Consider the following 26,002-nt stretch of genomic DNA (forward strand, 5'->3'; position numbering starts at 1 on the left):
TTTTGTTCAATAGCCTAAGAGCCAAAGAAATAAAAATCCTGTTAGTCAAGTTAAACCTGATTTGCCACCACAAATACAAACATTATGCACAAATTCAGAGGGTTCTAGGAGAGATGTCTTAATTCCTTCAGAGACGTATGAAGAGCTTCTAAACCAAAGAAGACTAGAAGAGGACAGATACCGACAACTAGAGGATGAAATTGAATTAAGGAGTAGAAGAAATCTTAAAAAAACAAATGAAGGAGTAAGCCTTTCTAGTGCAAAACATCAAAACTTTGCCAGCAAAGCTGGTGTTCCGGAAAGAAGAGTTCAAAGGTTTAATGAGAACCATGTTCTTGATAGACAGCTCTATAGACAAGACCAAGACCCTGCAGTCAGTGAAGAAATGGATGAAAGATTTAGATATGAAAGTGATTTTGATAGAAGACTGTTGAGAGTATATACAAATGACAGGTATTTACAACTTCATTTTTATTTTCTTTACTTAATACCACTGTTTTATAGTTACGTTAGGGAGAAGCACTTTGACTTGATTTACCACGTTTCCTTAATTCTGCCATGCTATCAATTTGTTAAGCACCATTATTCTATGTGCTACTGAAGGGGAAAAGAGAAAACTTTTTTTTTTGAGAGGAAAACGTTTCTTAAAGAGCTTTTACCCCCTTATGTTTAAGGTAAGGACCCCAGTGTAAAGGTAGAAGCTGAAAAGTGTATATCCTTAACTGTGAAAACAAATGTGAAACCTTCTCATAAAGGGAATCCTTGTCTCAGCCATTACACTGAGTGGGGGCATTAAAAGTAACCAAAATCTTGCCTAAGAGAACTGTAAAGCAGGATTGATTCAGAATTGCAGTCTGAACTTGTGTTGTCATGAGTATCCACAAAAACCTCAAGGTAAAAACTCAGGTTGTCTTGATTCAGTTTCCTTGCTGACTTGCTGGAATAAAATTAACTTTTCTTTACATAACTTAAAAGTCAGGTTGATAGCCATCCCAGGGTCAGTTGTTAAAATAAGGGGAAAAAGGACATCTTAACATAGATGAAATGCAGTTTATTCCTTTAATGTTTGTATACATTAAGTATCTTTATCAATATATTTTAAGGACAGTTATTGTACTTTTTATTTTTATTTTTTTTGAGACAGGGTCTGCCTGTAGCCCCAGCTGGCCTGGAACTCACCATGTAGACCAGGCTGTCCTCTCATGTGTTGGGACTAAAGGTGTGCACCACCATACCGTACTCTGTTTTTTTATTCTTAACTATGTCTTAAAAATATTTTAACAAAAATATTTTTGCTATGTACTTGGATTTAGGTATTTTGAGTTCAGATTTCTCTGAGTTGAATCTAATATTTAGTTTGTATTTTAGAAAATGTTCCAAATCTTATAATACCTAACATTTGAAAATATTTATCTTTAAATGTAGGTTTTAAAAGCTGGCTCTAATAAAGAATTCTCAAGTGGGGAACTGCAGGTACTCATGAAATCTTGGTGATATCGTCTCTGTACATGAGAAGTTTCTAGAACTTTCATTTTTCTCTTTATGGTATTTACCTTTAGAATACACCATAAACATAATTTTAAACTTTGGAATTTTAAGAAAATTATGATAATTGATGCTTTGTTTTTCACATATGAACTACCTAATCAGTTCCGTCTTAATTATGTGAGAACTACATTGTTTTCTTGTATATCTCATATGTGAACTTTTTAAAAAATCAACTTCTCTAAATAGTATTTTGAGATTAGTTAACCTGAGGTTTAGTTCTTATTCAAGAGCTTAAGTCTGAATACTTTGTTTCTTCACAATCGTGTTATATCCACTTGTTGCAATACCAATTCTCATCTCCATATGTTAGGGTGTTTCTCACTGTCTTGATAATAATTAGGATTCTATCCACGCCCTTAGAAAAAAAGAATTTACATCAATCACTAGTTCACATTTAATGGGTATAGTTATTAGCAAGAGAAATAACTATTTGTTGGTGAAAAATTTAAGGCTAAAGTACAAAATTAATTTTTCTTCATTCTTCTAAGATTCTTTCCCCCAATTCCTAAAGTCAGTCTCTGATCAGTTTTCCTTTTATATTTATGTTTTACATTTATAATTTTGGTTTGTTTCTCTCTAATTACCCTATATTTCCCAATATACCTGATGTATTATTAATGATTTATTTTTCTTACCTTAAAGATAAGGAGGTAAAAGCTCTTTAAGAAATGTTTTCCTCTAAAAAAAAAAAATTAAAATGTTTTCCTAAAGTTATATCATGAATCAGTCTCAGTGTTCTTAAATAATTAACAGGATGGCGTGTACTGTGATGGACAATTTGTATTCTGTTTGTGTTTATGTGTGTCATTTATGCAGACATATTAATTTGAGAAAAATTTATGTTTTAGAAACTTTGTAAGGTTGAACGTAGATAATGTTTCTTAGGATTTGAATTATAGACTCTTAAAATGTAGTCATGCTAACTGAGCTGTAAAAGTTAATATATTACCTTTTTTAATGTTTTACCTTAATGAGTTTGAGAAGTTTTCAGTATTGAAAATGTGGTTATTGTGGTTAGCACTAACATTCTACTTAAATGTTGGTAGTTACAAGTTTATAATTAATAGGCTTTCAATAAAATTGACTTCAATATGGCTGTTGAATTTTCAACCCTAAATTCCTTAAGAATAAAAAGGTGACTAACAGTCTAAATTATAATTTGACTTCATGGCTTACATTTTCTAGTCTATTTTAGGATTTTATCTTAATGACTTAAAAAGTTATGGAATCTCCATTTTTGAATAGTAGTACTTCCTTAATTTTAAATGGCAGACAGAATTCTATCAGTTATTTAATAAAATTGAATAAGATTCCTTATGATTTGATAATCTTTGTAGTGAAATGCATATTTCTGGGTTTTTTTTCCCCTTGGGTTCTTAAAATTTTGCTCAGGATTGATTTTATTATAAGTAACAGATAGCTTTTATAATTTTCTTTCTTTTTTTTTTTTTTTTTTAATGGGAGGCAGGGTCTCCCTGCACCTCCAGCTGGCCTGGAACCAGTTTTGTAGACCAGGCTGGCCTTGAACTCACAGAGATCCACCTGCCTCTGCCTCCCAAGTGCTGGGATTAAAGGCATGTGCCACTCTGCCTGGCAGCTTTCATAATCTTGTGAATGAATTTTGTCTTTATTGGAAGGTACATCTTAGAAAATATATTGTACGGGCTGTTCACTGGGAAATCTTTGCAGTTTTACTATAGTATTAGCAGCAACCTTGATCTTAAACATCAGTAAAATAATTTGTTAAATTTCTTAAGTTTAGAATGAATTTTGAAAGTAACCTTTTTGGAATATGGTGCTTGCTTTCTGATATATGTATGTGCTGCAGAGCCTATGTAACTATATCACAATGTGAGGACTGTGGTTCTGGCTGTATACAGTAAGTTCGGATTATAAATCCAAATACTGTCTTTAGACAATTTAATTAAAAATTCAGGAAACCATAGCTCTTGGGTAAATTTTAGAATGAATTTTTATTTGTTTAATTGGCATTTAATTCTGGAATCCAGAGTTATGCCTCTAAAATAGTAACTTGTAGTCCCAGCACTTGGGAGACAGTGGCAGGCAGATCTCTGTGAGTTCAAGACCTGCCTGGTCTACATAGTGAGTTCCAGGCCAACTGGGGCTATAGGGAGACCCTGTCTCAAAAAGACCAAAAAATAAAAGGTAACTTTAAATTGCCCTTTGCTATTAATTTTTTTTTTTAATGGTACAGACACCTCTTTACCATATTGGTGAACTTTATGTTAAATTCCTAAGACTTCTCTTGGGTTTGGTGATTCTCTAGGATTATTTATATGTGTTTGTGTATCTTTATACTCACAGTTGTGACTTTAATTATTTATTTATTTAGTTTTCTTGGGACAGGGTCTTGCTATGGAGCTGTGGCAAGCCTCAAACATTTGAGGATATTCCTCCCTCAGCCTCCCGAGTGCTGGGAGTACAGGAATGTGCTGCTACACTCAGCTGACAGCTGTAATTCATTGCAGTTAATCGATACAAAGGAAAATCAGCAAAGAGAAAAGGTACATGGAACACAATCAGGAGGAAACCAGTGAAGAGACGCAGAACATATTTAATTCCTAAAGCATTGAATTGAGACTCAGTGCTTAAGGTTTTTACTGAGGGGACCCCGTTTCCTAGCATAAACTAAAATCCAGACTTCCTGTAGGAAATCAGGTTTTTTTTTGTTTAGCTTGTTATTTGTGCAAGTCATTTCAGTATAGCGAACTACTCATTAGTTCTAAGACTGTTAGGGACCTCCTAAAATCTATGTTGTCATGTGCCAACCAAGGGCTTTCTATACAAGCAACTCTTTCTAAAAATAGGCAGTCTCAGGTCTGCTCTGTTAGATTTTCTGCACATGTATATTGTATAGATCCAATATAACTAAATATAAAGGGGCATTGTTAATTAAAAGTTTAAATTTGAGTTTTACTTAAAAAAAATTTTTTTTTAGTCTTTTTTGAGATAGGGTCTCCCTGTGGCCCCAACTGGACTGGAACTCATTATGTAGACCAGGCTGGCCTCCAATTCACAGAGATCCGCCTGTCTCTGCCTCTGGAATGCTGGGATTAAAGGTGTGTTCCAGCATGCCCGGCTAGTTGCCTTTTCTTTAAGTGGTAGAAATAAGAACGACAATAGATTGATGTTTTAATTTAAAAGACATCTGAGCATCATTGCTTTAGTTTAGATAAAGCTAATTTAAAATAACTTGATGTACATTTTAAAATGGCATGGAAGGTACTGTTTTAGGTCTGGGTAAAGATGGGAACTATCCCTGTTTCATGCCAAAGTCATAGTGTTATTAAGATTAATATCCAAATAGATTTTCTCCACAGGTGGTTATGAAGAATGAATGTGATATTCTGGTTCTTTTTCGAGAATGAGAAGTTTCTTGTCTTTTAAGCTGAAAATTGCCAGTTTTGTTAATCTGATAATGAAATTCATCTTAAATATTATAACTTAACAACCACATTGTTTTCTCTTTGTCTTCTTGAGAAGGAAATTATAGTTTGTTAACAGCCACATAAAGAAATATGACTAACGAAATGCTGATTTTCATGGATGCTAATAAATATTTATGTAAAAAATTTGATGCTTTTGTATGAGAAATTAAAGTTAGGAAAAAAAAATCAGTGTTTGCCAAATGGAAAAAAAAAAAGATTAATTGAAAAACACATTTTCACAAAGGAATTTTTAGGAAGAAAATATATTCTAATTTTTTTGTTGCTTATGACCTTGTAATTAAAATGGTTAGTAATTTTTACCATGTATCAACCTGGTTTTAAATAATGTCTCCCATTTAGTCTTTGTTAACATTGATTTTTCCATGGGGTTTATAGTATCTGCTATATTTTGAAGTTAAAAAGCTTTGTACTAGGGCTGGGGAGATGGCTTAGAGACAGAGAGCATTGACTACTCATGCAGAGGATCCTACTTTGGTTCCCAGCACCCTCATAGTGGCTAACAGTGATCTGTAACTCCAGTTCCAGGGTATCCAATCTCTTTTTTTTTTTTTGGTCTTTTTGAGACAGGGTCTCCCTGTAGCCCCAGTTATCCTGGAACTCACTATGTAGACCAGGCTGTCCTTGAACTCACAGAGATCCGCCTGCCTCTGCCTCCTGAGTGCTGGGATTAAAGGCATGTGCCACCACACTCGGCTCCACCTCTTTTGACCTCTGCAGGCATTACACACGTGTGGTACACTTACATAAATGCAGGCAAAAACACTCATATACATAAAAAATAATCTAAAAACAGAAAAACAAAAAAGCTTTGTATTATGCACAGTGAAATAATTCCCAGTGTCTATACATTTTGAATTAAAAAACTTGAATTCTGACCATACACTTAGTGAAGTACAGGGATTGTGCATACCCAGTGCCTAAGAGTAGTACTTGACATGTAGAAGGTGCTATATAATTCAGGTATTAACTGAATAATTGCCCTACTGTGCTATCTTAAACTTAAAAAAATATATTTATGGCTGGAGAGTTGGGCCAGCAGTTAAGAGCACTTGCTGCTGTTCCCGAGGACCCATGTTTGATTCCCATCACCCACATGGTGACTAACAACCACTTTTAACTCCAGCTCCAGAGGATTCCATTTCCTATTTGGTTTCCTTAAGTATCTGTATACATGTGGCACACACACTCACATATACATACACATGAATAAATACAAATAAAAAATAAGCTTTGTAACTTTGAAATAAAAAAAATAGAGTTACATAGAAAAAAATTTACAATTCAGCTAAAACAGAATGAGTATTATTAGGGACTAGAGTTGCAGCATAGCTGGAGAATACTTGCCCAGTATATATAAGGCACATTTGTTTTCTTGCACAGGGAAAAAGAAAAACAAACCATGAATCTAAACTCTTAATATCTCTTATTAACCAGCAAATCATATTTGAAGCCAATTTCATTTGAATTAGTTTTAGAATGTGTTCGTAATAAAATGTCAGCACAGCTTTGTTCACTTTAATGTTAAAACATCAAATGCTAAAAAAACTAAAGAGATAAAAGAAGATCCATGGTATGTGGGATATGCTCTATAAGCTAATGTGTTTTTAAGGATACATGGAAACAGACGAGGGTATGTACCTCTTGTGGAAAATGATGATGTCACAGAACAACCAAACATACGAATTTCATCTGCCGGAAGTAAAAGGTATGTGATACAAATTCTGTCCTTGAGTCTTTACACTGTGAAATAGCTCATACCTGAAGTTGGCTTACTGAAAAGTAAAAAGGCATAGTGTATTAACAGCCTGCCTTTACTAGTGAGAAAGGAATTAAAGGGAAGAAAAGTGAGGCGATATTAGTAAATGAAAGTACTTCTGGTGTACCCAGCCCTCTTTCCTTCTTTTTGTCTTTTTCCATGCTGGGGATTGAGCCTAAGGCCTTGAGCTAGGTAAATACTTTACCACCGACCTATATCCTTAGTCCTAAAACATTCTTTTGAAGAAAAGTCATGGTTATAAATTGGGCAGGGCTTTCTAAATAAGTCCCTATCCTTTTTTTTTTTTTGAGACAGGGTCTCCCTATAGCCCCAGCTAGCCTGGAACTAGCTTTGTAGACCAGGCTGGCCTTGAACTCACAGAGATATGCCTGCCTCTGCTTCCCGAGTGCTGGGATTAAAGGTATGTGCCACTATGCCTGGCATAAGGCCCTATCATTATAAAGTGTATTAATTATTTGAAATAGTGAAAGGAGAAGTAAGCATAATTTAATGGTCTAATAATGAGATTAATATTTCTTGGAGTCAGGACTGGAGAGATGGTTCAACATTTAACAGTTCATACCGCTCTTGCAGAGGAATCAAGTTCGATTTCCAGCACCTGTGTAAGACAGCTCACAACTGCCTGTAACTCCAGCTCCAAGGGATCTGATGCTTCTGTCCTCAGTGAGGACACTGACCTGCACATAAATCTTTAAAAAAATTTTGGAGTCATAGTTATATAATTGGACTGGAAATGAATTAAAAATGTTCTTGTAATGTGAATTTTTCTTTCAGAACTTTAAGATTTTTAGCTTATTGAGGAGGCAGTTTTAATGCTTACTTTGTAGAATTAGTACATGAGTTTCTGTCTATTGAAAAACAAGTGAATAACTATGGTATTTTTGGTCTTTTTGAGACAGGGTTTTCCTGTAGCCCCAGCTGGCCTGAAACTTGGTTTGTTGACCAGGCTGGCCTTGACCTCACAGAGATCTGTCTGCCTCTGTCTCCTGAATGCTGGGTCAAAGCCCAGCTTGTTTTTAACTTTTTTTTTTTCTTTTGGTGCTTTTCTGTGTTATATATACGAACATCTGGCTTTAAAAACAGAACAAAGCAAAACAAAACAGGGGCTGGCAAGATGGCTCAGCAGTTAAGAGCACTGGCTACTCTTCCAGAGGATCTGTATTTGTTTCCAGCACCCACATGGCAGCCATCACTAACTCCAGTTCCAGGGCATCCAGTGCCCACCCTTGGCTTCTGCTAGCATTGCTTGAATGGGTACACTTACATACATGCAGGCAAGATACTCATACACATAAAAATAAATAAATTTTAAAAGAGCAAAACAGGCTGGAGAGATGGCTGAGTGGTTAAAAGTACTGGCTTCTCTAGCAGAGGGTCCAGATTCAAATCCCATCACCCACATGGTGGCTAACAGCCATCCGTAACTCCAGTTTCATGGGATCTGATGCCCTTTTCAGACCTCCATGGGTATTGCATGAGACAGATACACTTATATTCTTGCAGGCAATACACTCATTTACATAAAATAAAACTAATAAATAAAATATTTTAAAAGAACAAAGCAAAAGAAAACACATGGACCAGCAAGATGCTCAGTGGTAAAGGTACTTGGCACCAAATCTAAAGACCTGATTTTCACCCCTGGAGCCCACATTGGGCTGAATGGAAGGAGGGATCCAACTCCCACAAGTTGTCCTCTGACCGCCATGCTTGTGACATGGCAAATGTATGCAACACACAAACACAAATCCCGGCACTTGGGAGGCAGAGGCAGGCGGATCTCTGAGTTCAAGGCCAGCCTGGTCTACATAATGAGTTCCAGGACAGCTGGGGCTATAGGGAAACCCTGTCTCAAAAAGACCCAAAAAAAAAAAAAAAAAAGCTAACAAATAAAGTAAATAAAAACACGTTAAGGCTGGGAATATGACTCAGTAGATTGCTTGCCTAGCATGTACAAAGCCCTGTGTCTGATCCCCAGCACCATATAAACCAGATGTGGTGTTGCAAATCTGTATCCCAGCAGGAGAATCAGAAGTTAAAGGTTAGCTTCCTAGGCTATATAGGGAGTTCAAGGCCAGCCTGGGATGCATGAGACCATTTCTTAAAAAGATACGAATGTAGAAAGGGAACGATTAGGAGGCGGATCAGGGAGGGGAGCAAGAAAGGAAAATAGGGAATTGAATATGATCCAAGTACATTATATGCATGTATGAAAATATCATAATGAAACCTTTTTTCAATTAATATATGATAATAAGGAAAAAATTTGTTCCAACCTATTCTATAGTGAAGATAATGTCATATGAAAAGTGTCTGTTTTCTTTGAGGAAATATAATGTATCAATTATGCTGGCAATAAGAATTTGATTATTCTCATTAAATTTGTTTTTGTTTTGGGACAATTTTTGCAACTGTGTGCATAGGTTGTGATTTCTTTCTCTTTTTATAATTTATATGTGCATAACATTTATTTTCCTTATTGGATAATTTCAAATAAAACATTTTTTAAAAAATATTTTATTATTTTTATTTTATGTGTACCAGTGTATTGCCTGCATGTGTGTGAGTGCACCCGTGTCCTGCAGTGCTGCGAAGGTCAGAAGAGGGCTTCCATTCCCTGGAACTGGAGTTAAGGACAGTTTGTAGCTGCCATGTGGGTGCTGGGAATCGAACCCAGGTCCTCTGCAAGAGCAGTCAGTGCTCTTAACCGTTGAGCCAACTCTCCAGCCCCAACATTTTATTTTCAAACCAGTTGAACCAGTGAAGCACTCTGAAGAATGGTTGTATTTTTCCATAACTTGAATATATTGGGGTCCCATTGTTTGGAGAAATATAATACCACAGTTTTAACTACCAAGAAATATATAAATATTATAATGTCCTGAACACTTTGAAAGGCCAGTAATTCATATCTATACTTTGCTCTAATTCTTCTTTTTGATTGTGTGTGTGTGGGTGCACACAGATGTGCATGTGGAAGCTAGAGGTCGAAGTTGGGTTTCTTTGTCAATTTCCACCCTAATTTTTGAGACAGGGTTTCTTACTGAACCTGGAGCTCTCCAATTAGGCTAGAGTGAGTGGCCAGCATATCTTGGGAATCCCATGTTGTCACCTCCCCAACTGTGGGATTATAGACATACACTTTTTAATCCAGCTTTTTTATTGTGTGTGCTGAGGGATTGAACTCTGGTCCTTTTTCTCAATCACTTTACTGATTGAGAGCTACTCCCCCAACCCCTCTTTTTTAAATTTTTTGAGAAAAGTTTTTTCTACATGTAACCAAATCTTATTATGTAATCTAGACTGGCCTCAGACCCACATTCCATCTCCTTTAGCCTCTCAAGTGCTAATGTTAATGGCATGCACTACCATGTCTGGCCTTTCCTCAGAATTTTGACTTTTTGAAAGTTATCTGAATTTTAATATTCCCTTTCTCATTTTGTTTCAGTGCTCAAGATAATGAACCATCTAGTTCTGCTAATCGTGGTATCTGTAGCCCTTTTGCAGGGATGCTTTTTGGTATGTACAACATTTCCGGTTGATTTGACCTTGGCAGAGTTTTGTATAAAAGATTTTTAGTGAGAATTCAGTTTTGTTTTTAGTGAGAACTCAGTTTTGTAAGTAATACTGCTTTTACTAATAGAAAACATTTATTGAGTGCTTACTTTATGTTGTGTACCATGCTAAGCATTTAGCATGCATTATGCATTCTAATTAAAAATTTAAAGCTAAATAACTTAATTGACTATTCTTTATAGATGAAATAATAGGTTTTAACTTCATATTTTTAGGACTTTGTTGTACTGTGGTTGTTTCTTTTAATATGTGACCCATAATTGCTACATTCTTTGCTAATTTTCAGGTAGCACAAAGCTGCTTTGTATTATAGTTCAGTTTATTTGAATATTCCTTTCCCCTACCTCTGTTCTTCAGGTAGTTTCTGAGGACATGTATTTTTTTTTCTAAATTGTTTTGATGGTCCAAATTTTCTATTTTATCAGAGGTTAGGGTTATTACTGAATGTAAGCTTTTGATTTGCTATATTACATTTGTCAAAATTTCGTTTCAGAAATGGTGTATGGAGCTTTGTTTCCTGCTTATACCTTTTATATAGAAAACAAATCTGTTCTTTGAATGGAAACTTTGAAAACTTAGCTGCAACTTGGTTTTATAAAGTACATGAGGAAATTAGGTAACATTGGATTCATTAGAAAGCAGTTAGTAATTTAAATTTTGGTTGGGAGACATAGAGTCACATTATATTCTCAGACTTTTTATTTACTTGAAATAGCTATTGTGAGAAAAAAGGTATAGACCCTAAAACATTGTTCTAATGTGTTTTAAGAATTGACCAATTTTACTGTTTAGGTAAGGGTACGTATTTATGATGTATTTTCTTACACATGATAAAAATAGGAGAAATGCCCAGGCTGAGAATTGACTGAAAAAAAACAAACAAAAAACAAAACAAAACTCTATCAATAGGAGGATTACTCCCCACTGACATGAAGATGAATGGCATGAGCTTACCATTATGCAGTTTAGGAGCTCTGAGTGACAGCCACTGAAGTCATTTAATCCAGTGATTTTTCTTCATGGTTGTTTGGTTATTTGTGTCTGTGTGTGCATATCCTTGAATATATTTATACATACTCAGAGGGAAATCAACTCTTTCTAAAGGTAGCATATTTTAGGCTGTTCTAATTGTTAAAACACTCTGATTTCAGTTGAACTAAAATGTACCTCCTATAATTTTGCTTTAAAGATTTTGTTACTTTTGCTTTCTTTAAAAGCAAGATAATAAGCTGTTTAGAGCAAAATGTGGCATTTAGAACAAAACAATGAATTATTTAGAAGTACTTAGAAGTATATATTTAAATTTCTAAATTTGGGGGGGTTTCCTCTGTGTGTGTGTGTGTGTGTGTGTCTGTGTGTGTGTGTGTGTCTGTGTCTGTGTCTGTGTGTCTCTGTATTTTACTGCTTGTGTGTGGTGCTGGGATTGAATTCAGGGCCCCTGGTGCAGGTTAGCTAAGTTCTATTACCACAGAACTATATCCATAAATCTTTACTGCTTGTTGAAGTCTCTTATAATCTGAGAGCATAACATATACTTATATCATTTTTATTATTTCAATTTTGTTGAATGACTTTAATAAAAGATTTTTAAAGTATTTACTTTTCTGTTTTATTATTTTATTTTCTAGCATAGGGTAGTGGTTTATTTACAGAAGAGTTGGTGCCCCACATTTACAGCTGTGCCATAAAGTCCACACTCAAATATAGATCCTGTGACCTCCTGACAGCTGCACAAAATTGTGAGAGAGGTGCCTCTTGGTGTTCTTGCCTTATATATCCCTTGCCCCTCCCCCAACATGCAGCGAAGGTGGACTGATTGGCTGGGAGGTGTGACTGACTCCCCCCTTTGACTCCTTGATGAGAGTGGGAAGGAGGTGTGACTATAGCTTGCTGGCATAGTAGTTAGAGGACATTTCCAGTTAACACTCCACCCCTTCCTCTGGCTCTTACATTCTTTCCTCTAACTTCTTCTGCAAAAGTCCCTGGGCCCAGGGCCACACTCTTAAAGAAATGGACTTCTCCCAGTATTTTTCAGTTGCCAGTAGCTTCTCAGTAAGGGGTGAGATACCATGCCCACCTCCTGTCCCCATGCTGGGATTTAGTTTGCCTTGAGCTTGTGCAGGCTTTGAGCATTGTCATACCCTCTTTGAGTTTGTGTGTGCACCTGTTCTGTTGTGTCCAGAAAACAGTGTTTCATTGTAGTCATCCACTGCCTCTGGCTCTTATAGTCCTTCTGCTCCTTCTTCTCCAGTGATCTCTGAGCCTTGGTAGGAGAGTCTATGATATAGGTGTCCTATTTAGGGCTGAGCATTGCACAATCTCATAGTCTCTACACCCGGACCAGTTGTGGGTCTCTGTGTAGATTGCTCTATGCTGCCAAAAGAACCTTTTCTGATGAGGGTTGAAACATGCATTAATCTCTAGGTATAATGATAAGTCATTAGGAGTCATTTAATACTATGTTCATTTAGAAGGTAAGTCATCTGGTGTCAGTACTCTGTCTATTTAAAAAAGTGGTAGTAGTAGGTTCTCCCCTAGGGCCTGCAACCTGTCTAGCCACAAGTTCTTGGCCCTGATAACAATGCCAATTGTGGGTTTTATCTTGTGGAATGGGCCTTAAATCCAACAGAAAGTGGTTGGTTAACTCCCTGACATTTGTGCCACTATTGTACCAGTGGATATGTCTTACTAGGCTGGTTATTATGGCTCATGGGGTTTGCACAGCCGGGTAAGAATGGTGATTCTTTTCTCCTCTGGTAGTATGCAGAGCTAGCCAGTTTGACCATTTATTGAACACATTGTCTTTTCTCCAGTGTATATTGTTGAAATCTTTTACATATGAAATTTAAGACTTTCAGTTTGTGTATTTGGGATTTTGAGTGGGATTGCTTTGAATCTGTAGATTGCTTTTGGTAGGATGGTCATTTTCATAATATTAATCCTAGCGATCCATGAGCATGGGAAGTCTTTTCATCTTCTGTTATCTTCAGTTGATGTTTAATCCATCTGGTTGCTTGTAACCTCTGCTCTCTGATGAGTCTTTAGAAAGTTTTAATTTTTTAGATGATTGAGGTTTTTCACAGTGTAGGGTCAGAGCAATTTGTGGCTTTTTACTTTCAACGCAGAATCAGGAATCTTCATTTGTTCTTTACAATGCTTCCATATCCACCCCGCCCCCGGCCATATGTCCATAGAAATAATAGCTACTTTAACATTGTGTTTCTTTTATTTTCTGTCTTTTGCTTTTTGGTGTGATACTGGGAATTGAACTTTAGGGCCTTGCACTTGTTAGACAATTATTGGCACTTCATTATTAGAATGCTAAGAAAACTGAGTGTGTCTGCTGACTCTGAGAGGACCAGTTTTGAATCAACACTAGTTAAATTTAAGAAGTTTATGCAAGTATTAAAGGGAGATATTAACTAGATTCTTAGAAAAATGGGGATTGGGATTAGAATCTTTTTTGTTATTTAGGAAAGTTTTCAAATAAAGGTTGAGGTTTTGGAATTGCTAATACACGTTATGTTTTACATATGATAGGAATTCACACATTAGCAAAGTAATGGAAGTATTGATGTAAGTTTTTCCTTCTATATTTCTTTCATAGTAAGTACTCTGATATAATTAAATACAGAATTTTATAAACTTGATTTTAGTTGCATGTAATGTGTAAGAGTTAATACTCCATTTTTTCCTTCCTGCTGTCTAGGAGGTGAAGATCGAGAACTTACTCAGAGAAAGAAAGAGAAATACAGGCTAGAACTATTGGAACAAATGGCTGAGCAGCAGAAGAACAAGAGACGGTAATGAAAGGTTTGCATTTAACACAACTGTTTTGAATTTAAAATACACGTGTAAAATGATGTGATGGCAAAATAAGGAACTTTTTTTAAAATGTAACTTTTAAAAATATTTTATTATTTTTATTATGTGTATGAATGTATTGCCTGCATGTGTGTAAATGCACCCCTGTCATGCAGTGCCCACGAAGGTCAGAAGAGGACATTGGATCACATGGAACTTGAGTTACAGATGGTTGTTAGCTGCCATATGGGTTCTGGGAACCAAACCTGCGTCATCTGTAAGAGCAGTCATTGCTCTTAACTACCGAGTCATCTCTCCAGCCCCCTAAATGTAACTTCTGATTTGGAAATCACTTATATTTCAATCACCATTTTTTAAATCTGCAAGAAAATGAGACAAATTCTGTGAGAATTCATTTTTTTGTTATTGCAAATAAAAGAGACTGTATTCAAAATACTCCTTTCAGATCCCTCATTAACTTACTCAATTTTGATGTGCAGTAATATTTGTTATCTGTATGCCTATTAGATTATCCCTTACATACTAACAAATACAAAAATATTTTATCTTTTAGAATAAGAAATGGTAAGCACACACACACATATATGTTGTATAAAAATGCTTATGTAGTAAATCACAAGTGTTTATATTGTATATAACTCTCAGTGTTTGTAATCTTTATTTTTTATTTTCAGTTTTTTTTTTTACCGTTTTTTTTTTTTTTTTTTTTTTTTTTTTTTTTTTTTTTTTTTTTTTGTTTGTTTGTTTGTTGTGTCTTTTTGAGACAGGGTCTCCCTGTAGCCCCAGCTGGCCTGGAACTCACCCTGTAGCCAGGCTGGCATTGAACTCACAGAGATCTGCCTGTCTCTGCCTCCCGAGTGCTGGGATCAAAGGAGTGTGCCACCACACCCGGCTTTTTGACAGTTTTATAGATGTATCTAATGAATTTTAGTCCTGATCCCCTTTTGCCCTATCTCATGTAATCTTCAGTATTTGTGAAGTAGTACTTAATAGTTTGAGGTTAGGAATAATATCTTCATTTTAAAGTATTTGAGACTTGTTTTCCTTTTTTCCTCCTCTAAGAAGGAAATTTTTTTTGTTTTTGTTTTTTGTTTTTTGTGTTTTTGAGATAGAGTCTCCCTGTAGCCCCAGCTGTCCTGGAACTCATTATGTAGACCAGGCTGGCCTCGAACTCAAAAAGATCCACCTGCCTCTGCCTCCCAAGTGCTGGTATTAAAGGCGTGCACCACCATGCCCGGCAGAAGGAAATATTTTAATATTTCCTATTAGCCATTTTTTAAGAAAAAGGATTAACAATTTTTTTTTTTGTGTTTTTGGCCTTCAATCACAGAGCGCCCTACTACTGAGATTGCTTGCCCTTCCTCCCTGCCCCCACCTCTCTCAGCAGAAACTTTCTTGTAGCCCTGACTGGTCTGGAATTCACTATGTGGACCAGGCTAGCCTTGAATTCATAGAGATCCATCTACCTCTGTCTCCTGAGTGCTGGGATTACAAGCATACCCTGCCATGCTCAACTTGAGATTTTCTTAAAACATGTTTTTAGAAAGAATTAAATGTTTTGCTTGAAAATATGCATGTACTCTGAGGTTTTTTTTTTTTTTAAGTTTGTTTCACAAAATATTTTTGTATTTTGTTTTCTGTAAATTACTTTGCCTTTGAAGTACCTCCAACATTGGTTTTTGAGATACTTATTCTAGGATACTTACTTTGCAAATAACAGTTTAGTGTATGCCAGCAAAAAATTTGAATTTTGGTTATATTTCAAACTTTATTATCAATTAAAGGAATTATTTGTATTTGGATATGTATAGACTTTGTGTGCAAATTTGTTTAATGATGGCTATAATTTTGATTATATGCTTACAGTTTTTTAATTTATAAAATCTTAATTTTGTTTAGAGAAAAAGATTTAGAACTCACAGTTGCAGCTTCTGGAATACAAGACCCTGAGAAGTTGGTAAGAGTTGTTGGCATTTTTTAATGTTTAATACTTAATTCTAACAAGCCTCCAATGTGGTAACAGGTAAATCTCAATTGTTATGCACTATAGAAATGGTCACTGAAAATAAAATCTTAATCTTAAATCTTACCCACTGTTAATTTCCCTAAAATAATTTATCCTATTTTAATTTTTATACCCATTTTTAGTTTGTTTTTTTCTTTTATTTTGTTTACATGTATACTTTCAAAGGAAGGTTATCTCAGTATAACTTTAAATTGATGTTAATGCTATTCTTATAAATCTCTTAATTTATTTTTCTTTTTTTAAATTATTTTTATTTTATGGGAATGAGCGTATTGTCTGTATATAAGTGTACCTGTGTTGTGCAGTGCTGCAGCAGGTCAGAAGAGGGTGTTGAATCCCCTGCAACTGGAGTTACAGTCAGTTGTGTGCGGCCATGTGGGTGCTGGAAATTGAACCTGGGTCCTCTGCAAGAACAGCCAGTACTCCTAACTGCTGAGCCATCTCTCTAGCCCCCAATTTATTTTTCTTATATAGAGTAATTTCTAAAAATACTTGAAAACTTTGTCTTTCAGCATTTTAATTGTTACTTAATATAAAACTAGAGAGATAATATTTTTACTTTAATTTTGCAAATCTCAGCATTGTTAAGAGGAATGAATTACATCATTGCAGTTAAGTAAAAAGGAGGTAACAATTTATCTTGTTTACTACAGTGCACTTTTTTGTTGTTGGATATATAGCAGTTATTTGATATAGAAAGCTTTTGTTTCTTCTGGTAATGATGATTATGACCTTTAATTTCATTAAAAAGTTCAGTCTTTCAAAAAGATACAAGCCCTTGCAATTAAAATTATATTAATTTTAATTATTATTCAGCTACAGTCAACTTCTGATTTATAGTAAGTTTTTATTTTTTGGGCTGTCTGCTTTTAAAAGTTTAATGCTAGGGTTGATGATGTAGCTCAGTGGTCAAATGTGTTTAGCATGCACAAGGCCTTGGCTCAATCTTCCGTAGTCTTCTGACCCCAGTGATTTAATACTGCTCCAATATCTCCCCCTTCTTTGTGCTTCTGACTGTTCATAGAATAAGACTTTTAAATTAACCTTAGAAATCATTCCTGTACCAGGCCTGGTGGTGCAGGCTTGTAATCCCAGCTACTTGGGGGCTGAGGCAAGTTCAAGGCCTGCATCAGCTACAGTCTAAGTTCAAGGCCAGTTTGGACAACTTAATTAATGAGATCTTCAAAGTAAAAAACTAAACAGGTAAATCAAAAGAGTTGATAATGTAGCTTAGTTATAGAGCATATGTGAGAACTTAGGTTCAATCTCTAGTCCCTAGTAGTGGGGAAAAGAAATCCTGATAATATTATCATGCAGGAAAAAAGATAGATTCTCAAAGGTGAATATTTTTCTTTTCTCATCAAATACCTTTGAAGTAGATAATGCAATAAAAAACTTGCTTTTATTAACTTGAGCTTTTTAATGCACTATATCAGCGTGTTAAGTTTTATAGTCTGTCACAGATCTTGTTTATTCTTGAATCAACTAAAGAATGTCAGGCTGATTTATGAAACCAAATATGTATTAATGATAACAGTTAAAACATTATTTTGATGTTCAAATCTTAAAAAGGACATACAGATGATGTTCTAGAATAAAGGTTAGTAAAATGACCTGATACAGATCAAGCTGCTGTTTGTTTTTGTCAATAAAACCTTCGAAGGCTGCTTTAGCACTATGGCTGAGTTAGGTTGTTTTAAGGAGACTATGCAGCCTGAAAAGCCTTAATATCCTTACTATCAGACCCTTTAACCAAAAGTGTTTGCTGACCTGTTCTGCAGAGCACTTTGAATCACAGATGGCAACTGAGTGGAAAAGTAGCATAGTGCTGTGTTGTATTAGGAGGAGCACTATACTTAAAATTAACACCTGGTTGTAGTTATTGCTTATTTATTTATTAATACTAAGACATTTGGTGATTTATGTGCTTCTCAGAGAACATTAATTACCCACTTATAAAATAAGGATCTTTCAACTCTTTAATTGCTATAAAATTCTGCTCTTCAGTAGCTATCTTAAGTGCCTGCCGGGATAGAGGGTCTTCGGAGGTCTGTGCCACCTTTAAACTTAAGATTCTGTGTAACAAACATTTGTTTTTTTTCTTTATTTTAGCCTGCTAGATTAAAGCATTTTAGTATGGCACCAAGACACTGTGAAGAGATGATACCTCCTGAGAGACCCAGAGTAGCTTTCCAGACTCCTCTTCCTCCTTTATCTGCCCCACCTGTCCCACCCATCCTATCAGTTCATTCAGCCCCTTCTCAAAATGAAGATTTGCACAGTGGACTCAACAGCACCCTTGGTGAAATGGTGCCTCCCAGGTGCTTGTTTAAAATGTTTTGTGTTTGGGACTTAGGTAAGGTATTGTAGTCCATGTTTAGAAGGATATGCTAAAGCAGATGATGTTGTCTTTCAGAGATTTTATTACTAGCTTTGTGACAGAATTCTCTTGATACTCCTTGCCATTGCTATTCTTCTTGCTACTGTTCTAAAAGCAGGAGAAATCCTTATTTCTTTTATTTAAAGAGAGTTAATATTTTAGAATGAATTAGTAAGTACATTTGGGTATTGCATTTTATATTGTAACATTTTCAGTATCTTTTAACATATAAAAGCTATGCATTGTTTAGTTATTTCCACTTGGCAAACATTGAATTATTTTTTCAACTTATACAGAAAAAATTTCTCTTCTGGCACATATATTAACTTTTATTTCCTTCAGTTCTCTCTGTGATTACTCAGGGGCTATTGGGATTTTAAGTCTGTAATTCATATTTAAAGATGTCATTTTTATAGGTAAACTGCATCATGTTATACTGGACTATATATAAAGAAAATCCTGATAACACTGATGTCTTCTGGTCTATACTTTCTTTTTGGAGTTATCAATCTTACTTTTTGCCTATGATTAATGTATTAATTATAGGAATATACTTAAGTATGTAAATGGTTTTCTTAACAGTTTAACACATTTCTTTTTCTGGGCTATCTTTTCTTCCTTTCACCTGGATGTGACCTTGTTTTTACTACTGACAAATTGTAGGGCTTTTCTTAATGTATATGTCAGGTTCTTTAATGAGTTCCCTACTCAAAAAACCAAGGAATTGGAATTACAGAGCCATTTAGTGGTTTCAGCATTGTGTTACGGGTTTAAATGGTTGACTTTCATGGGAATTTATGCAAACCACACCTTTGTTGAACTTCAATTTTCTCATTTGTAAAAGTTATAGTAATATTTTTCTTGCCTATAATTACAGGGATGTTCTGAAGATTAAATCTTGTTACATAAATACAACATTTAGGAGTTGCTACAGCTCCCTTTCAAAACAGTTATTTGCATTTTTTGCTAATGTGTCTTTGAAATGTGAATGGTAAGGTTAGGCACACTGAGTTACTAATAAATGTGAAAAATATTCACTACTGAAGAGAGCATTCATATGTGAAAATATTCTAGTTTGATTCCTTTTTCTTTCTGTTCATCTAAGTTATTTGCCTTTGTCATTTTTATTATTGAAAAATATGGGGGCTAGAAAGATGTCTCAGCGGTTAAGAACATCGACTGTTCTTGTAGAGGAGCTGAGTTCCATTCCTGTTCCTAGCACCTACATGGTGGATAACAAGTTCAGCACTCTAGTTCAGGGGATCTGATGCCCTCTTCTGGCCTCCATGGGTGTTGCATACAAGTTCACTTTCGCACTGGAAAAACACTCAGACACATAAAATAAAAAAGAAAAATGCTATATTGGTAGGTATACACAGCTGCTTTCTACTCAGTAAAGAAATGCCGAAGTATAAGTTTTCATAAATTTTAAATTTATGAAATATTAAAGATTATATAATGACATTGCTGATTTTCAAGTAATTGTATTGCATATTATACTTGACTTCTTGTGAACAGTATATTTTACAGGTAAAAAATATACCCATTTGGGCTGGGGAGATAGTTCAGTTGGTAAAGTACAAAAAAGCTGGATGTGATGGGATCCCAGCTTACAATCCCAGTGCTTGGGGTGGGGGCTCGTGTGTGAAAATGGGTGGATATCTGGGGCTTGCTGGCCACCCACCCAGCCTGGCCTAATCAGTGAGCTCTTGGCTAATGAGAGACCTTGTCTTAAAAAACAAAGTGGAGAGTTCCTAAAGAACACTCAGGCACCTGCACACATACGTACGTGCACACACGTGTCTTTTCTCCCACACAGAACCATCTGTAGTCATGAAGTGTTGGAGTTCTTTGCCTTCTCTCTGCCCTTTCTCTGTCTGTGACCATCTTCATTCATCACAGGCCTCAAACATTTCCTCTTCTATGAAGTATTCTGAGCTTTCTTCCCATCTTAGGAGTCTAAAGTCCCTGCTCTAGATTCCCTAGCATTCTCCATCTATTTGCCTTATGTTCTTTACTGCTGTGCTTTTCTAATTGCTTATATTTCTGTATTACTGAGGGACAGGGAACATATCTCTTTTCATTTGATACTGGCATCTAATGCCTGTTGGACATTAATTGATTACAGTATCAAATTGTTTTTGTCTTACTTAAATGAGGTACCTGAAGTTGTAAGTTATATGTTGTTTGCTTTTTGATTCATAATTTTCTTGAAGAATTAGAACAATTTTTTTTCTAAACTAGTAATTGAATTCCAGTAATTTTTTTGCCAAAGAATTAGAAATATGAGAATAACTTTTCATTTTTCTTTTGCTATAGGATTGTACCTCTGCCTCCTCCTCCCCTCCTACCACCTTTGGCTGCTAACTATCGAACACCTTATGATGATGCATATTATTTTTATGGTGCCAGAAATACTTTGGATCCCAGTATTGCTTATTGTAAGTGGTCTGTAAACACCTTTCTAGTGGTTTTAGTAAGGATCATTGGTTTTATGCAAGCAACAGTATATAAGTAAAAAAATACAAGTTCATTTGACTCAAATAGTGTATACTTATTGACAGAAAATTCATACCTACTGTCAAATCCATTTTTGTTAAAATACTTGAAAAGGGTGCTTTATGAAGAAAAGGTTTGTTTTAGTTTGTTTAGGTTTGTTTTACCATTTATGCTCAAACCATATATGCAGGGTAAGCATAAATGTGTATCTCTCTGTGATCTCTTTCTTCTCTTTGTAAGACTCATCAGGATTCAGTCATGGATTTGAATCTTAATAATTTGATCACTTCTTAAAGATCTCACCTCTACATACTATAATCTAATTAAGTTTCTAGTGGGGTATAAGATTTTGTGAGTTAAACTCCTGCATGAGTTTTGGAGAACAAACCATAGCAATACCCATTTTAAAGTGCAATTCCTGATAAAGGCAGGAGTTATTTCCTTTTTACCCAGAGTTAAGAAGTAATTATTTTGTATTTACATTTTGGTCTTTTTAAAAACCTTTTGTTCTTTGTTAACTCTTACATTTTAAAAAATATTTATTACTTTTATTTTATGTGTATGAGTGTATTACATGCATGTATGTAAGTGTACTCATGTAGTGCAGTGCCTGCAGAGGACAGAAGAGGGCATTGGATCCCCTGGAACAGGAGTTACAGTTATTAGCTACCATGTAGTGCTGGGAATCTAACCCAGGTCCTCTGATTGCTGAGCCAACTCTCTAGCTTGTTCTTTGTTAACTCTTAACAAAGAAGGATATACAGAATGCTTGGGGAAAGCATTCTGTATTTTTTTCCTTTAGGGATAAAGTGTTACTAAGATTCTGAAACAAGCCAGGCATGGTGGTGCACACCTTTAATCCCAGCACTTGGGAGGCAGAGGCAGGCAGATCTCTGTGAGTTCAAGGCCAGCCTGGTCTACATAGTGAGTTCCAGGACAGCTGGAGCTACAGGGAGACACTGTCTCAAAAAGACCAAAAAAAAAAAAAAAAAAAAAAAAAAAAAAAAAAAAAAAGATTCTGAAACAAATGTGTTCTTTCTTTCCTTCTCTCTTGAAGATGGTTCGGGAATGATTGGAGGACAACCTGCCCCTTATGTCTCTGCCCCTGTCACCCACCAAGTAGCACAACCTATTGTGTAAGTCTTTAGTTAAAATCCTTGAGAAACGTTTAGATCCATGTTTGTTACAGCACTGTTCAACGGTAATAAAGTTATTCAATCTGCCTTGGTGTCTGTTCACTGATGAATGGATAAAGAAAATGTGATATATATATTCATTGTTTTTTACAACTACAAAAAATAATAAAACTATGTCATTTGCTTAAAACTATGTACAACATGAGGGCTAGAGAGATGGCTCAGCAGTTAAGAGCACTGGCTGCTCTTGCAGAGTACCCGGGTTCATTTCCTAGCACCCACATGGTAGCTAATAACCATCTGGAACTCCAGTTCCAGTGGATCTGATGCCGTCTTCTGGCTTTCACAGGCATTCCATGATCATGGTACATTTACATACATGCAGGCCAAACACCCACACATGTAAAATAAGAAATATTTAAAAAATTTAAAAATATAAATATAAAATATTTAAAAATAATTAAAAAAAACCCCCAAGTTCATGTGCCTGGCTTTATTTCTTTTGTGGATCCCTGTGTAAATTACATGTATATGATGGTGTAATGTATAAATATACATATATGTGTGTGCGTGTGTCTAAAAAATAATCCTTTACTTCCTTTTAATTGTGTGAAAATATGCATCATAAAAATTTCCAGCTTAATCATTTTAAAGGGTGTTTGTACTAGGAGTATTTTGTCAACTCATAATATTATATACCCATCTCCAGAATTCTTATAACGTAACACTCTGTACTGGTTATACAGAAATGGTGGGATTCCCCCATTTTTCCTCGTCATCTGCCTAGTAACGATCATTCTGTTACCTATTTGTGATTTCAATTACTCCAAATACCTCATATGAATACTCAGACATTATTTATCTATGACTGACTTAGTTCACTTAGCATAGTGCCCTTAATTCTCATCTATGTTACATGTCAGAATTTCTTTAAGGTTGAATAATAGTACATTGTATTGACATGCCATTAGTTTTCATTATTCATTTATCCACTGCCAGTCCCTTGGGTTGCTTTTATCATTTTAACTGTTGTATTATTGCTCTTATCATGATTGTGCAAATATCTCTTAAAGACTCTGTGTTCAGCTCTTATGGGTATATAACCAGATATGGAATTATTATATCTTTGGGAGTCAGGTATGGTGGTGCACACCTTGAATCCCAGCACTTGGGAGGTAGAGTTCAAACCCAGTCTGTTCTACATAGCAAATTCCAGGCCAGCTGGGGCAACAAAAAACAAAACCCAAACCAGAATTCTTTTTTGAGGATCTCCCACACTGTTTTCCCCAGTTAGGTGTACCATTTTACCTTCTCACTAATAGTGTGCAAGGGTACCAATTTCTCTACATACTTGCCAAGAGTTGCTATTTTCTTTTATTTGAAATTAACTACCTTTATAGGGGTGAGTTGGTGTTTCATTACATGTGTGTTAATGTGTGTGGGTGCCCATGCATGTGGGTGCCCATGTATGTGGAGGCCAGAGGTGGTGTTTCTCAGCAGCTGGTTGTTTCTCAGGAGCTGCCTACTTGGGGTTCATCAAATAGGCTAGATCGACTAGCCTTTGAGCTCAAGTGATCCACCAGTCTTCACTTCCCCATTGCTAGGATTACAGTTTTGCATTGCCATACCTGGCTTTTTATGTGGGTGATGGGAATCAAACTCAGATCATCATGCTAAGGTGGTGTCTTAGTTTCTTGTTGCTGTGATAAAATACCCTGACAAAAGCAACTTAAGAGAGAAATGATTTATTTTGGTTTATAGCTCTAGAAGGATACAGTTCATCATGAGAGGAAGAAGAAATGGCAGCAGTCAGGGAAGGTGTGGTGGTAGGAGTGGGAGGCTGGCTGGTCACATTGCACCTGCACTCAGGAAGCACAGATGGATACTTTGCTCAGCTCACTTTCTCCTTTTTAATAAAGTCCAGAATTTCAGCCCAGGGAATAGTGCCACCCCTAGTGGGTAGATTTCCTCCCCCATAAGATCTTAAGATTCTTCTTCATTCTTTTGTATGTGTGTTTCCAGTTTTCCCTGAACCATTTGTAGAAGAGACCATCCTTTCACCATTGAATGGTCATGGTGTCATTTTGAAAAATCATTTGATCATATATATGAAGCCTTATTTCTAGGCTCTCTACTCCATTCTCTTGGTCTATATGACTGTCTTTATCTCAGTACAACATTGTTATTGTGGCTTTGAACATTTTGAAATCAGGAAGTATGAGTCTTTCAACTTTGTTCTTTTATAATATTATTTTTGCTATTTTATATAAAATACCCAGAAAGAGCAATTCAGTGGAAACAGAAATCACACTACTTATTTAGGTTGCCCTGGTTTGTTTGGAAAGGATATAAAATCCTTTTTTGAGTATTGGAAATGTTATAAAACTAAAATTGGAGATTGTTGAAATATTCTGTAAATATTCTTAAAAAAATCATTGAATTGTATCCTTAATACCCCTATCATTTCCTCCCTTTTTTCCTTCTTGATCTGAATCCAGATATCTTTAAACCCTTTCTTTTTGGGGGACCAGAGAAGAATTTATAAATAAAGGTAAAGAATTTAAGTCAGGGCACAGGAGAGGTGGCTCAGCAGTTAAGAGCTTGCTGCGCTTGCATAGGATTCAGGTTTGATTCCCAGCACCCACATCATGTGGCCTACAATTCCCATGGCTCAGTTCCAGGGGATCTGACACCCTCTTCTGGGTTCTACAGGTACTCACATGTGGTGCTCATACAGACAAGCAGGCACACACACATAAAAATGAATTTTTTATTTTTAATTTTTTTCCTCCTCTTTTAATAATTGAGCTTTTTAAATTCTATATTTTCCAATCAAATCCAGACCCCCTCCCCCACCCTTGCCTCCCCCATCCCCCACCAAGCCCTATGCATTTTGCCATACATGCGAAGTCCTATTCATTCATTTGTACCCAAATGTCCTTCAATGTAACTGCATCCACTGGAGTCTAGTCAGCTCATCCAGTGGTTGTATGTAAGTCATACTCTTCCTCACCCAGCAGCAATCAGTCTCAAATAGTTCTCAGTCTAGTGCCAGCCCACCACCTATTTCTCACTTCCCCTTTGGGCCCTTGTTTAATTGAGCTGACATGGGTCCTGTTCTCAATGCCACCACTGCCACAGGTTCATATGAGCAAGCCTCCAGTCACCTGGAATTTTCTTAAAAAATGAAAAAGAGATTTTTGAATCAGAGTAAGGAGTGGGAGCTAGGAAGGAAGAGTGCAGTGGATATTGAGAGTGTTTGTACTGGGTGTAACTGAGGCCAGTGTAGTTGGAGAAATTGGGTTTACTTAGACAAATCTCAACTTTATTCATTTGCACAGCAGAGGCCCCTTGTTTTACAAACATAGAAGGTCAGTCAAAAAATATTTGCTCTGGCCCTTTTCAGCTTCTCTCTTTCCTACTCAAAGTGGACAACACAGATGTACTTGTTTTAGCTCAAGGAAAGATTATGAATAAATTAAACACATTAAAACTAAAATTTAAAGTAATATTCTGATTTTGGAAATGAGAAAGCTTTTACCTGGGATAGAACTTTTACTCTAAATATATTGTTTTATTTTTGAAATGGCTAGAAAGCAGTGTTATTAATTTTTATTTATTATTATTATTATTTTTTTAATTTAAAACATTTTATTTATTATTTTTATTTTAGCAATGCCGCAGAGGGCTTTGGATTCCCCTGGAACTGGAGTTAAGGATGGTTCGTAGCCACCATGTGGGTGCTGGGAATCAAACCAGGGTCCT

The 26,002-nt window shown here is 35.7% G+C and overlaps 1 protein-coding gene across 7 annotated transcripts in view; it reads left to right on the forward strand.

Annotated features, from left to right (window-relative positions):
• Positions 1-26,002, forward strand: part of Cspp1 (centrosome and spindle pole associated protein 1) — a 137,805-nt gene that overhangs the window by 37,409 nt on the left and 74,394 nt on the right. For all 7 annotated transcript variants that reach the window (XR_003847255.1, XM_029557006.1, XM_029557007.1 and 4 more), the window contains 8 exons: positions 14-453; positions 6,628-6,723; positions 10,244-10,314; positions 14,081-14,174; positions 16,096-16,153; positions 18,335-18,543; positions 20,922-21,043; positions 22,159-22,237. Coding sequence is in view for 6 of the 7 variants with exons in the window: in XM_029557006.1 (XP_029412866.1) it covers positions 14-453; positions 6,628-6,723; positions 10,244-10,314; positions 14,081-14,174; positions 16,096-16,153; positions 18,335-18,543; positions 20,922-21,043; positions 22,159-22,237 (1,169 nt within the window). In the remaining variant the exon portion in view is untranslated. The remainder of the gene's footprint in view (positions 1-13; positions 454-6,627; positions 6,724-10,243; positions 10,315-14,080; positions 14,175-16,095; positions 16,154-18,334; positions 18,544-20,921; positions 21,044-22,158; positions 22,238-26,002) is intronic.

The sequence above is a fragment of the Nannospalax galili genome, unplaced genomic scaffold (assembly GCF_000622305.1).
Source record: "Nannospalax galili isolate Female #2095 unplaced genomic scaffold, S.galili_v1.0 scaffold247, whole genome shotgun sequence".
Classification (NCBI taxonomy): Eukaryota; Metazoa; Chordata; class Mammalia; order Rodentia; family Spalacidae; genus Nannospalax; species Nannospalax galili.